The sequence below is a fragment of the Silurus aristotelis genome (assembly GCF_946808225.1).
Source record: "Silurus aristotelis genome assembly, chromosome: 11".
Taxonomy (NCBI): domain Eukaryota; kingdom Metazoa; phylum Chordata; class Actinopteri; order Siluriformes; family Siluridae; genus Silurus; species Silurus aristotelis.
The window spans coordinates 15,824,363-15,839,431 of record NC_139584.1 but is presented as its reverse complement, the minus strand read 5'-3'; the positions used below and the strand labels follow the sequence as shown (position 1 = coordinate 15,839,431).

The 15,069-nt window shown below is 37.3% G+C and overlaps 1 protein-coding gene across 1 annotated transcript; it reads right to left on the bottom strand.

Annotated features, from left to right (window-relative positions):
- Positions 1-1,121: 1,121 nt before the first annotated feature.
- Positions 1,122-13,813, bottom strand: csgalnact1b (chondroitin sulfate N-acetylgalactosaminyltransferase 1b). The gene is made up of 8 exons (XM_083553444.1): positions 13,404-13,813; positions 11,618-12,449; positions 11,100-11,316; positions 9,244-9,342; positions 8,970-9,148; positions 6,900-6,988; positions 3,525-3,606; positions 1,122-3,188 (listed from the first exon to the last, which is right to left on the bottom strand). The coding sequence occupies exons 2-8, from the start codon at positions 12,219-12,221 to the stop codon at positions 2,908-2,910; spliced, it is 1,551 nt and encodes a 516-aa protein (XP_083409570.1). The 5' UTR covers positions 12,222-12,449; positions 13,404-13,813; the 3' UTR covers positions 1,122-2,907.
- Positions 13,814-15,069: the final 1,256 nt, after the last annotated feature.

The following is a 15,069-nucleotide window of genomic DNA, read 5'->3' as shown; positions in this document are numbered from 1 at the left end:
AAAGCGAGGGAGGCGAGATTGAGATGGTTTGGACATGTTCAGAGGAGGGACATGGGGTATATCGGTAGAGGAATGCTGAGGATGGAGCCCCCAGGAAGGAGGAAAAGAGGAAGACTAAGGAGGAGGTTTATGGATGTGGTAAAGGAAGACATGCAGGTGGTTGGGTTGAAAGAGGCAGATGTAGAGGACAGGGGGGTATGGAGAAGGATGATCCGCTGTGGCGACCCCTAAAGGGAGAAGCTGAAAGATGAAAAAAAAGAAGAAGGCTCTGAGATTAGGCAAATAAACCAGTGATGTTCCTAGGAAAAAGAAGAACTATAAGAAACTATTAAACTGTATGCACTATTAAGAAAATACATTTATTTTACTAATTATAATAAAGTTTTAATGAATGCATTCCTTCATGAACACATTCCTTATCACATTCTATTTTCTGCTGGAAAGGATGTGCTGCAAGTGAGAGCAATAAAGGATAGAGATGGAAATGTGTTAACTAGTGAGGGGAGTGTGTTGAGGAGGTAGAGGGAGTATTTTGAGCAGCTGATGAACAAGGAAAAAGAGAGATCAAGGATCAAGGATCGGCTCTGAGCCCTTTCCTGTTTGCAGTGGTGATAGACAGGTAAATGGACGAGGTCAGACAGGAGTCCCATAGATTATGTAGCGAATTTAGCTTGCAAAAAAGGAAATATTTATGAGTAATTATAACGGGTTATAAATACTCATAAATATTTAAATTAAGTTGTTGAATTAACGGTAATGAAATTAACGTTATAATGGTTTGATCTGTTCGTCCGCCGAACAACCAGTATAATCTTTTATTAATTCTATAAAAGGGGTATCTCCCTGGCCAAGAAAGACGCAACGTCTCTTTACTTTATACCGTACAAATAATAGAGCATGTACATAAGATCAAAATATTGCAGGGACTTTGAAATGTGAGCGGCACCCTATGACAATCACTTATGAAAAATATGGCGTTTAATGAATGAGACAAACACAACATAGAACCAACTACACAAACATACAAAAAAAATATAAATAACGGTAAATACAAAACAAATAAAAAAGAAAAGAAAGAAAAAAAATTAAGAATAGGTAAAAGGAAGAAGAGAAGGAAAAAAAATAGAGAAAGAAAGAAAGAAAAGGAATGGCAAGCTTAACTTCAAAATAACCACAACCTAAACAAAAATCATCAAGAAATTCAAATTCACCTTAAAATTAAGGGGCTCAAGCTTAATCACGCATTTAAACTGGTTGGTAAACGGTTACTTGCATTAGCTTTGTTGCACAAGAGTCTGGATGCAATAGACAAAGGAAATTCTTGAAGAGTCCATTAGGAGGAGGTTAGAAGTTCCTCCAGGTTCTCCTGAAGATCAGTGTAGGAGAAGTTAGTGAAGGTAAAGCTTGCCGGAAGATCTGCCTCAAAGGGTTTGAGTCCCATCTCGGAGAAGATATTCTGAGCCACGATTGGTGGGGTTCAGGACATTTTAAAGGTCCCCGAGCCACACCCATCTTTGGTGGAAAGGCATGAACTTTTCGGAGGGAAAAACTTCCTTTGTTCGTATGTTTGTGGGGGATTACCGGTTTATACTTGCTTTGGAGAACTGATAAAGTTTTATTTCATGATCATGTAAAATGCACCCTTGTTTGGAAAATAAAGAACAGATCATTTTGAGATAATTTCGAAAATAAGCATGAAAAGAAAAGACAGCATTAAAGCAAAGGTACATGAATATACCAGGACATAAACCTTTAAGGTATAACTTGTGTAAATACAATGTTATATTCTGGCATATAAAATGCACCCTTGTTTGGAAAATAAAGAACAGATAATTTTGAGATCGTTTTGGTATTCAGCATGAAAAGAAAAGACAGCATTAAAGCAAAGATACATTAATTAACCTTTAGTAGTGTAACTATTGTTGAGACAGAGTTAAACACTAGGATTATTTAAAGGAGAAAATACATACAAGATATGTATATGTCATGGAATTCGAAACACTGTATTTATTATTAATAAAAAAAAGAATGCTCCCTTGTGGTGTGGTATGTGTGTGTGTGTGTGTGTGTGTGTGTGTGTGTGTGTGTGTGTGTGTGTGTGTGTGTGGCTGATTTTCGAGAGTGGATCGTTTTATGGTTTAAGGGTCCCTGTGTAGTCAACCAGTGAAGTCAAGGGGGGTTATCTGGCTTTGTGTCTTCCATTGTGGTGTGTGTGTGTGTACACTGTGTACTGGGTCAGGTATAGAGACTGGCTTGCGTTATTATTTGAATGCTGCTTTGAAGTCAGCTAGAGGGGTCAGGGATTACCCTGTTTGCTTACCCAATAGAGGTGTAAACTGTCCTTTGAGTCAACTGTAAAATGTTAAAGGTTAAAAGGAATACCTGGGACATGCAATCTAAAAGACACTAGCCAGACCCTACAACTATGATGTTTGCGAATGATATTGTTATTTGTGGTGAGAGTAGGGAGCAGGTTAAGAAGAGCCTGGAGAGGTGGAGGTACATGCTGAAGAGGTGGAGGTACATGCTGGAGAGAAGGGGAATGAAAGTCAGTAGGAGTAGGACAGAGTACATGTGTGTGATTAAGAGGGAGGGCAGTGGAGTGGTGCAGTTGCAGGGAAAAGAGGTGGATAGGTGGAGGAGTTCAGGTACCCGGGGCCAACAGTGCAAAGTAATGGAGAGTGTGTTAGAAAAGTGAAGAAAAGAGTGCAGGCAGGGTGGAGTGGGTGGAGAAGAGTGGAAGGATTTTTAAAAAAGAAAGCAAATGCGTGTCATTATGGATTTGTGTCTGGGATACCTGAACTAGTTACATACATTTTCTTAAGCTTTATACAAATAAATAACAAACAAGACTAATTAAAGTGTTTATAGCATTATGTGCATGAATGTTTAATGTCTTCCTCTCTATTAGGGGGTTTCTGTTCGATTGTATTTGTGTAAAAAATTTTCAATTTGTTGTTGAAAATACAGTTGTCCTAACTGACTATGAGAGGCTTCATTCATGGCTCTAGTCTGTATGCACTCATTAAATGATTCTGTGGATACATTTTCTGCACACACTATCTGATGCCACATATAAAAGAGATCTCGTGAAGGTGCACGCACTACCATTAGATTGCTGTGCAGGTATTTTCTGTACAAGTACAAATCCTCTTTCCCCAAAGATTTGATGTTTACTTCAAAACCTCCTGTGGATAGGAAGAAATGGTGTAAAGGAGGATATTAGAATGTGTCATAATATATTCTTTCACACGTGATATTAAAGACAATTCTTTTGATTTCACGAACAGTTTAAAATGCAACCAAAATTTTAATTAAAATTTGTATGATCTTACTTTCTTTTTTTAATAATGCCAATGACAAATGGGTCATGATTATGTGTTCCAGAGTAATTAACAAATTACATTGGCACTTGTACCTGGTTAATGCCTGGGACATTTCATAAAGATTCTAAAAGAATATTTGTAAAAAAAATAAAAAAAATTTTTTTAAGCATTTAGAAATTTTGTGTTAAATATGATTACCTATGTTGGTAAAATCAGACAAGTACTGACATGTTATTCCAAAGCCAAGATCTCTCCAGAATCCAGTGCTTTTATTGATTACCTGTTGAAAAAACAATAGTGCACAAAACAGATGCAGAAGTAATACAATTCTACACTCATCATATATTTGTAAAGAAAATACATTTGTATGAGGAAAGAAAAATTCTATTTAGGTGTGGTTTTCTGAATAAATGATAACCACCAGTAAATAAAAACCAACTGGACACTTTCTAGCAAACGTTCACAAACAGGCTTATAGCAAAGTAATTGCAATAATTTCCATTGCTATACATTATTTTTCCATGCATTGTTCTCACCGAGGCCTTGGTAGATTGGTGCTGATAAAACATTACCCACATCCAGATAATAATAGAAATACAATCAATGACTGGCAAAACAGTGTTGATTATACAAACCAAGCAAAGTTGTACAGAGGGTATGTTATTTACACACATAGAAAATGATATAAACTTTGTACAACCTGAAAAAGCAACAGGGTGTAGTTCAATACAAGGTCCACTCAATCATCCGGTTAGTAACAAATACAAGGCAAGCTTATTGCCATTTCACAGGGCTTCCCAACTGTTTTTGGAGAAACATTGGCTAGCAAAATGGTACTTTGACTTATTCATTTGCATATAAGCATTTGCATATTTGAACTTTAATGTCAGTTTAGAGTCATGTACTCTATTTATTCTAAACTCTATATATCTTTATTTTTAAGAAAGCTGTCTTTAATAAATTGCATTTTTATGTTAATTTCTTTGCTTAAATTTGAATTCTTATGTAACTAGAATTTCTATACTATAGCATCTTTGGCTTTCTGACAAATAATTAGCACAACCATAGTTATGCTAGTACCGATTCTGAGCCGATTCAGTGAGCTGAAGCGAACAGAGCGTGAGGATGCCGAGCTGGAAGTCGGAGTGTGTTAAGCGCGAACAGAGCCGAGCCGGGAACCGGAGCGTGTTGAATGCGAGCAGAGCCGAGCCAGGAACCGGAACGCGTTGAGCGCAAGCAGAGCCGAGCCTGAACCTGGAGCGCATTAAACGCAAGCAGAGCCATTCCTCCAAGGCCAGTTTGACAGCAAGAAGCTCCGTTTTGCCCACCGGGTAGTTACGTTCCGAGGAGCTAAGGCGCCAGAAGAAAAAGGCACAAGGATGTAGGGGGTTATCCTCGAGGCAGACCTGGGAGAGCACTGCCCCTAGCCCTACGTCGGAGGCATCGACTAAGAATTGCCCCGCTGGGTCGGGAAAGATGAGGATGAGTGCCTCTGTGAATCGCCACTTAAGCTCGAGAAACGCCTCCTCAGCCTCGGGGCCGAGGCTGAGGAGGAACGAGCAGAGGGAGGACATCAGGTGGTGAAGTGGTGCCGCCACCGAACTATAACCCTTGACGAAGCGGTGATAGAAATTGGCCATCTGGATGTGAAGAGGGGCTTGTGGGTGCTCCCTCCATCACCCCATGGGGACTGATTCCGGGAAGCAGTCCTCATGGGGACTGATTCCGGGAAGCAGCTTAATGGTAAAGTCAAAGTGTTGGTGGGGCGCAAAGTCATGATAGGTTTCAGGAACCGATGCTAAATCAGAGTGCTTGAGAGTGACAACCGGCAGCGGTTTGGGCGGGGGGAAGGCGGGGCAGTGGCCAAAGCAATGCACACCCATGGGTTTTGTTTCTGCAGCCAAGGGAACCCGAGCATGATGGGGGCTTGGGGCGAGGAGATGACCAGGAAGGAAAGCGACTCCTGATGTCGTTCCCCCCACTGACGTAAGTAGAGGCTTGGTGGGGTGAGTGGCCTGGTCTAAAAGGCTGCCGTCCAGGGCTCTGATTAGCAGAGCTTCTTGAAGTTGCTTGGCAAGCTTGAGGCTGATGAACTCGGCGTCTGCCCCCGAGTCGACGAAGGCAGCCAATTCCATGCTTCCATGGCCTGAAGGTGGACCAAGATGGTGGGTTTGGAGGGAGCGGGGTAAGAGGGGCTTGTGGGTGCTCCCATCCATGGGATGCGAACATGTGCCTTTTACCTCCGCAGTAGAGGCATAGACCCAGCGACCAACGTCTCTCCTTCTCAGTGGGGGTCAGGCGGAGAGAGTGGGTGCTGGGACCCAAAGCATGTAGAGGAAGGACAGTTGGGATCGAGAGCCTGAGCGGGGTAACGACGCTCCCGGTGGCGCTCTCTTATGCACCGATCGATGCATGTAGCCAAGGAGAGATCAGAGAATCCAGATCACGAGCGTCGACTTCGTCCTTAACGGCAGAGAAGAGGCCCTGGAGTAAAGTATCATAAAGTGCCGTGTGAGCCCATCCGCTGTCAATGGCCTGGGTCTGTAAGTCAGCCGCGAACTCACAGAGCGATGCCCCTGTGTGGCCGAGATCAGGAAGCGGGCGGCATCTTTGCGTCGCGTAGATAAGCCGAAAATCTTTCGGAGTTCGGCCGTGTGAAAGGCCGGCATTTGGAGTTTAAATGCATGTGTGCTGACTTAATTTACCCCTGAGCATTTGGCTCACTTTGCCCCATAGTAACAGTTTTCGAAAAATCTAGCTTGCTTATCGTTTTAGGCTAATATTTAGCTAAATGATTTGCATGGATTTGAGCATTTTGCATGGACCCCTGAGCATTTGCCTTTTGGAGTCCGGCAGAAAAGGCCGTGCGGCGAATGAGGTGCAGTTAGCCGAATGGCTTTCCCACTGCACAGTGGCCCACCTTAGGGCTCGACCTGGCATGAGGGAAATGACGTAGGCCACCTTGGAGCGCTCCACATTGAATTGAGAATCATACTGAAAATCAAATCGCACTGCATGATAAAAGAGCGGCAGGAGTCTGGGTTGCCCGAAAATCATTGGCCAGATTGTTCTGTCAGCTATTAGGGTTTAGGATTTAAGGTGGATGCCGTGAAGGTGCTGGGAGTGGGAAGAGCCGCGCTAGAAATGGGAGCATGCAGAGCACGAGGAGAGACGATTCTGAGCCGATTCAATGAACCGGAGCGCATTGAACGTGAGTAGAGCCGAGCCGAGAACCGGAGCGCGAGCAAAGCAAAGCCAAGATCCGTAATGCTGAGGGGAGAGTCGGGAAAACAGGTGCGGTCGGGAAGCCGTTGAACAGAATAGTTAGACGGAAACAGGTCGGTGACAGAGAGTTAATTAAACAGGGAAAAACGCTGGAGTGTAATCAGGGCAAGCCTCGAGGACAATCTGGCACTGATTGGAGGTTTCTGGCCTCCTTATACATGTTTGAAAGATGGACGCCATTTCTGTGTAGCAGGTTGCAAGGAAGCGGTTCCTCTGTGAAGGAGGCGGCAATGCCGTAAGTGCTCAAGCAGGCTGAAAAGGAGGTGTTATTTTTATGTTTTTGCTTACCTGCTGTTTATCAAACGTTGGTATATGGTCTCCATAAATTACATCTGGGTTGTACAAGCTAAATGGTATGGGGTAATAGACTCTTTTACCTAAAAGATAAAAAAAAAAAAACATTACCGCTACCACCAAACATATCAGTCATGACAGAATCAAAGTTACAGGACAGGGGAGAGTGGGGTAAGATGAGCTTAATGGGTAAGTTGAACCCCCTGTGTCTAGGCAACCATATATTTGTATTGTCATATGGCCATACATTTTGGACCTATCTATCATTTCTGCCAAAAGGAAAAGCACATGGGAAAAGTTGTAAGCATCAATTTAATTTAAAAACTGTTTTTAGCTTGTCAAAGTAAAATTTTAGCATGTAAGCTGTAATAGCTGCTACATCAAAACAAGCATATCAAGGTCTAAAAATATTTATGATGCATGTTGATGAGTTACCAGTGTTCAAATCCATGCAAATCATTTAGCTAAATATTAGCCTGAAACGATAAGCTAGCTAGATTTTTCAAAAACTGTTACTATGGCGCAAAGTGAGCCAAATGCTCAGGGTTAAATTGAGTCAGCACACATGCCTTTAAACTCCAAATTTGTTGAGCTGCTTTTAGCCTCCACCTCTGCTGAGCTGCCTTTAACCTCCACCTTTGCTGAGCTGCCTTTAACCTCCACCTTTGCTGAGCTGCCTTTAAACGCCACCAATGCTGAGATGCCTTCAACCTCCACCTTTGCTAAGCTGCATTAACCTTCAACAAGTGGGAAAGAGTTGGAGACCATGAAACTTGAATATCTGTCTCCTACTACAATCCTAGCCCTACCCAAAAGAACATCCAACAGTACAAACCTGGTGTGGGTCTTGTTTGAAGAGATTATCTTTCCATCCCATTTGATGAAATATTTGAGTATGATAGAAGTAAACCAGTCATCTCAGATTTGTCAGCTGGTGACTTTCTTAGAGCAAGATTTTATACTAAAATCAAGAGCTACCATTGCTTTGTCTTGGTTGAGAGCCTTGAGGGCAATGAAGTAAATGTTAAGTTCATAAAGAAAATCCTGGGGCCGACTGATAATCAGAATATCACTTTTACAATTAAGGAAAATGATGAGGGGATTTTCCCACAGAGTGATGTGCTGAAGAAACTACCTCAAACTCAAACATTTGGAGGAACTGCTAACAGGGAGCAACAATTTACATTTCACTGTAACCTTGATGAATGGAATGTTGAATAATCATTTACATTTGACTTCAATCTGTAGTTGTTGTTTGCTTACAAGTTTCAAAAAGTGAAAAAGTACTGGTTTTGCCATTCAATATATGTCATGAAAATGTTAATTTAGGCAGCAGTTCTTTATTTAGTTTTAGACTTAGTCTCAAATGTTTATTATAAGTTAGTTATTAATTTTATGCAGCAAATTCCTTGTTTAGTCTGTTTTTGTGAAGGTTGACATTTACACATTGTTTTAGAAATGCAAAAAAATTAATATATAAATTTTTTTAAACTTAATTTGTTTGGATTATGTTTAAGTTAGCTTTAATTAAATACATGCATTTAATTGTAATTATACAATAATGGATAAATAAATTAATTAATTCATAATGTAATTTTTATTGATAAGCTAAATTAGTTTTTAAAGTAGTTTTAGGTAAATTAACTTTAAAATTCTAAATGGATTCTATAAATGTTCAGTTAGAATGCTTACTAACCCTAACCCCCCAGACTGTGCAACTTAGATCAATTTAACCCTAATCTGGGGCAAATTGAGCCACAGGAACCCTTTTTTAAAAAAAAAAATAAGAAGCCATCTCTTTAGAACATTTTGTCATACAGAATATGCTTTCTGACACTTTAAATTGATAGGAAACTTCCACAAATTTAGTTAGATTTTCCATTGTTCATTGTAGATCATTCATAGTACTTCTGCCTTATTTTCCCTTATATTGAGGATCAGATAAGTAAAAATGGCTCATCTTACCCTACTTTCACATACACATAAATACAGCAATGAAAAATATAAAAGACAAAAAAAAAAAAAAAAAAAAAAAAAAAAACGAAATGGAAAAAGTGCTCCTACCAGGTTGGGAGTTGATGCGGCACGAGTTTAGGAAATCAGAGGTAAAGCGAACATAGACATCACAGAAGAAGAGGAGGACATTGCTTTTCTTCCAGGCTCGAGCTCCTATGTTCAAAGCTCTTCCTCTGGAAAACTTCTCATTTAAGTGGATTAGAGTAAAGTTCCTTGATCTCATTCTCCTGTTTAACATATATAATTAAATATCCTAACCTCCTTAATTATTATTTACACACATTTATACATTTATATACACAGATCAAAAGTCCCATGATACCTTGCAGCAATTTCTATAATTCTTCTTACTTCATTTATCTTCTCTTTTCCAAAGTTTACTACAGTAAGATGGATTTTTTCATCTTTAACGCAAATCTCCCTGTAAGGAATGGAAAGAATGGAAATTATCCAGTCGAGGCAAAAAGAAAGTACACCCTCTTTGCATTCTATGATTTTTATGAATCAGGACATGATAAATATTTATCATAAACAAATACAACCTCAGATAAACAGCACCACATGATATTTTACAAAACGTAATTACAGTTGAACCCCAGTGTACGTGTGCCTTGTAGTAAGAGAATATCGGTGTACAAGTGGTTCTATTAGTAAAAATCTTTAAAGGAGTAATGGGAAGACAAGCATTTCTTTTGACACGTTTGGTTCCAGTCACACATTCTGCTTTTCACGTCACCTCCTTCCCCACACTTCATGCTCTGTCGCTTCATACACTTTGTTTTGAGTACATTCTCAGCTTTCTCTTGTGTGCATATTGTGCTTTATGTCTGTTTTTTTCTTTTTTTTTTTTTACTATAAATTAAGCATCATGGGTGCCAATAAGTGTTGTAAAAAGAATAACCATTGAAATACAGAAAGAAATTGTAGAAAAGCATGAACCTGGTGTACACATATGAGATCTTTGTCTGCACTATAACATGTCTAGTTCAATAGAAAGTACAATCATAAAGAACAAAAAGTTAATTTCTTTATGTTTAAATGTATTTTTTTTTTTGTTTATACTTTGTTACAAGTATATTTGTGTTAAATTAGGCATAACATTATTTTTTTGAAATAAGCAATCACCTGAGGTCTGGGAACGGATATAAATGCTTTTACATTAATTCTTATAGAAGAAATTAACATGTGTATATAAGCATATGGGAACACGAGCAGTGGGTACACCGAGATTCCACTGTATTTATTTAAAAAAAATAATAAAGCCAAAATGGGTAAGCCATATGTAAAAAGCTAAGTATAGTAGCTTGTAGAACAACTTTTTAGACTTTTTTTTTTTATTTGTTAATGTCACAAGCTAATTTAAGGTCCCACCACAGCATTTTAATAAGGTCTTCTGGACTGACTGGTCCATTGAATCACCTTGAATCTTTTCTTTTACATCCATTCCGTAGAAGATTTGATGGTGTAAATATAATCATTATCCTGTTGCATGACCCAACACCAGCCAATCTTTAGCTATCAGACAGACAGCCTCTCATTCAATGACGGGAGTTCATTGTTGACTCAATGAATGTTGCCCAGATCATGTGGCTGCAAATCAAGCCCAAATCATCACTCCATCGCACAGTGTTGACAGTTGGTATGAGGTGTATGTGATAATATTCTGTGTTTGGTTTTTGTCAAATTTGGCTTTGTGCATTATTGCCAAACATCTTCACTTTGGTCTCATCATTTTGTTTAAATGCAAGCTAAGCCATGCTGCTATCTTTTTTGGAAAGAGAAAATTCTTTCACCTGGCAACCTTTCCAAACAAACCATAACCATTGTTTAGTCTTTTTCTAATTGTGCTGTCTTAAACTTTTACATTTAACATGCTTACTGAGGCCTGTACTCTCTAAGATATAACTTTTTTTTTTATTTTTACAATTTTACTAAGCATTGCTTTGACCTTGGGGTGAATGTCCTGGGCCATCCACTCATGGGAAGATTGTACCTAGATTTTCTCACACAGCTTCTCCATTTTGGCTTTATTTTTGTAAAAATCATGTGTTGTCATCTGAGGTTGTATTTACTTCATTTTAAGAACGTTCTACTATGTCCCAATAATTCGTTTTGTGTAGAATTTCAATTTAGCATAACAAAATGTATTGGGATCTGAATTGTACAGTTGAATCCTACCTAAAATTGTTCATAAACTGTTGAAATGTATCAACCCTTGTGTCCAATGGCACAATTATATTTATTAGCATCCTAGAGGTGTCGATTGCTTCTTCCTTCACATTTTGCAGAGGTGCAAATGGCCGAAAGAGCTCCAGCCTTCTGAAGTCCTGAGAAATATTATCTCTAAATGTGAGATCATATAGAGATCCTTTATCTTGCCCAGAATAAAAGATTCCTGGCGTAGTGCAACATAAAAAAAAACAAAACAAAGTGAAAATAAACAGTGAAAGAAGCAGTCAATAATGTTACTTTCAGAAAAAGGTAAAGTGCAAAACAGATTTTTTTTAATCTTTTAATTTGTGTAAAAGCAATGACTCATCCTAATTGTTGTTCTTTTATTTGCACTTCAAATTAACTTAAATTTACCTCACAAAAAGCTTTATAAGCTTGGAATATATTCTACTTTACTTGCAACCCTTATAAGATCAAAGCATCTGAAAAAATGAATTAAAGGTAGAAATTATAGTTAATCTCACCCTCAAAGAAATCCCGTGGAGAATACATCCTACGATTTTGAGGGTCATCCTTATCTTTTGGACCATTAAGAATATGCAGAGCTGCTTCTAATGCCCCAGCTATATCCTGCCGAAGGTTTTTCCGAGCAGGATGCTTTGTGAGCCCGGTTTTAAGCTGATAGACGCTGTGAAGTGTAAAGCACTCAAACGGAACCACAGCATATTCGTTTGGTAAATTCAGACTCACATTACTTTTCATACGATGCATTTGCTGGTAAAGAAACATCTTCAGTTCCGAGTTACTTTTGTGTTTTTCCTCCAGCTCCTTTGGATGCATTATAGCAGCCTGCTGCACAGACTGTAGATGTCTTTTCTCTATGAGAACATTTTTTAAATGCATAATCTGCTTTCTTAGGCTTGCAGTATAGTGATGATATTGCTCCTCATGTTCTTGCAGTAATGCTTGATATTTTATATAATCCATGGTGTTTTTGAGTAAAATTTGTTGATTCTGATTTCTGTGAGTTCTGCAGTCTCGGTTATATAGGAATAGTGCAACGCAAAAAGCAAAAATAATCAGAAGTTTTGTACGGGCCATCATGGCTACAAACCATCTCCTTAGCATAGCTACGGTTTTTTTTTTAACCAGGCTATTTTAAGAGTTATTATAGCCTGGAGTAGTTAAAATGTTTACTTTTACTCATATCAGTGAGTTATTTCTCATTTTGCAAATTTCTTAAAATTTTAAGAGATTTTTGACTGGCTTTAAGCATCTTCATGTCTCAGTCGTTCTTCATGTTGATTTTGTCTTTCCACATCACCAAGAGCATTCATCCATAATAACCAAATCCATCTATATCAGTATCAAGGAAAAATAGAACAACAAAGTTTAACAGTTTACATGAAGCTATAATTAACTATGACTATTTATATGATTATTTTTCTTTTACTGTGTATTCATAGATTATATGGATGACATATTTTCCTGCCATGTTCTAAAAAAAATACCATTTTAATATTTTTAAGTGTACTTCATGCTTAAAAACTAAAACAGTAAATATTAGGTACTAGATAAATTTGAGCAATGAGTGATCTTAGGATGACTGACTATGAAGATTTCAGTATTCAGTACCAACATAACCAGCCCATTCATGTAAATTCAATTTTCAATTCATTTTTATTTGTATAGCGCTTTTAACAATGAACATTGTCTCAAAGCAGCTTTACACAGATAATGCGGTGATTAAAAATGAATATGTTCTAAATCACATACTACACTGCTAATAAAGAAGCAGTTGTAAGAGCAACATGCAGATTTATACATATTGGCCATCCACATATTTCTAGCTATGTTTAAAGACTTCACTTTCTGGAGTGGTTAGGAGTAGTCAGTATTTTCTCAAAAAAATCTTCTTTTTCATTCAAAAATTTTTATATATAACCACACATACTATAATAATAACAATACATATTTTAAAATCTATTATAAAACATAGCTGGACAATTATATAAGGGAGTCGTAATTTACATTCTCTATGAAAATGGTTTAAATTAGAATATATTATATATAATATATAAGGACTTAAAATGTATTACAAGCTAAAGATCCTTGGTGGTTTCTGTCTTTTTTCCAACAGGAATAATAATTGTTCGATTTCAAAACCTTAAGGAACATTTTAATTCAAATCTTTAGGGCTTATAGGACATTATTCACATTATCAATTTACACATGCTATAAATATAACGTCTAGATATTTTATGTATAGAATAAACTCAAAAATCCAAGGCATTTGCATGATGTACTTACTAATCATGTGTTGTATGTTCTGCTGCTCTCTTTACTAGCATAATCTTCACTGCAAATCAGCAATTAATCCATGGAAACTTCTATTAACTTGACCAACTTGGTGCTTGTATTAAGGATACTTGACATGACTATGTATCTGCAAGTCTCAATGTAAACCCTAATTTTGCTGTAAGATACCCTAAAGGCCTCAGTGTGCTACTGAGTGCCTGCTCTGTTCTGCCTTTTACACCAAACTCCTCCCCTGTAAAAACTATGAAAGCAGAGTTGTTCAGCACATGCATCACACCAAGGAATTTGACTTTCAACCATATACTTGGATTCTGAATTGAAAAAATGGGCCATGATTTAAAAAAAAGGGGAAAAAATTACTACAGAAATACAATAATTAAAACAGCCTTTGCTTATACTGCTTATAGTCCCTGCAAAGTTTATTAACAGACTTCACCAGTTCAAACTACTCAAATATGACTATGAACAAAAATAGGTAAATTATATTTGTTGAAAACACGTGTAATCATTTTTAGGCATAAAAACAAAGCCTAGTATTACATATAAAAATTTTGTACCAGTATATAGTTATCTGATAGTAATGGGGTATGTTTTTAATAGAGACCAAAATGATCCCCTTACTAAAGTTTTGTTGTGCAAACTTACTGTCAAATAAACATTGCTTACATAAATAGTCTGTAGAAAAAAATTTATATCTTCAGCTTAGGTGTATGTAAACATTTTCTTCCAATTATTATGCCACTTTTTGCTCTCCAGATGTCTTTGTTTAGTTTCCTTTAAGGTTTCCATGAAGAACACCAAAATTGCACAGTGTTCAATTTAGGTAAAATAATCACTTGCACGTTTAATAAAGAAAACAAATCAGTAGAAGATAGTGTACTTCAACATTAATAATTTGATGTAATTTTTTATACTGTTTATCTTTGTTTTATGTATGTATGTATGTAGCCTGTTATGTTCTTGTTCTTAGTGTTCAGCATTTAATCAGGCATCAACTACTGCCATAATACATGAATGATGAATAGTTTATAGGTATTCAGTATTAATGATACTGAAGTAAATAAGCAGGAGTAAATAATACAGCATCTAGTTTTTAATATTTGCGGTTGCAATTGAAGATTTAATGGAAATTACCTTGACATGCAAGCACAAAATGTCAATAAGCCATATAATTGTGTACACACTGGATTGTACATTTCTGCATATAAGCGGAATAACAATGCTCATTTGGCAAACAAAAATTCCCCTTATTTGCGAAATGTTTACACCAATACAAATAATATTACTTTGTGCGCTAGAGGGTGTGTGTATTTAAGGCTGCACTTATATTTGCAAACATTTAAAATTTGCTTTACCTGCATACGTTTCAATTAGGAATAAAAGTTTAAACTTTGTGCACCTATTTGAGCTTTATAAATATCCCATTCCAAAACTACTGACAATAATATGGAGTTTTAAGCATTACACCACTCTAGTTGACATTTGCAGACAATGATCTTAGGCTTGTGAGAAGCTAAAGTTGCAGTTCATGTGCTAAAGTTGCTTCCAGAAGCGATTTGGAGCCATGTAATTTAATTATTTTTGATAAAAATTATTTTTTTAGTTCATACGTTATTTTATAACATTCAGAATAATAGATCACAATATAAATATAGCA

Excerpts from the sequence above, each read along its gene's own strand:
- csgalnact1b (XM_083553444.1), bottom strand. The coding sequence starts at position 12,221 with ATGCTAAGGAGATGGTTTGTAGCCATGATGGCCCGTACAAAACTTCTG. Across the intron at positions 11,317-11,617 it reads TCCACGGGATTTCTTTGAGG|GAATCTTTTATTCTGGGCAA; the intron begins GTGAGATTAACT and ends GCACTACGCCAG. Across the intron at positions 9,343-11,099 it reads CAGTTTATGAACAATTTTAG|GGAGATTTGCGTTAAAGATG; the intron begins GTAGGATTCAAC and ends CATTCCTTACAG.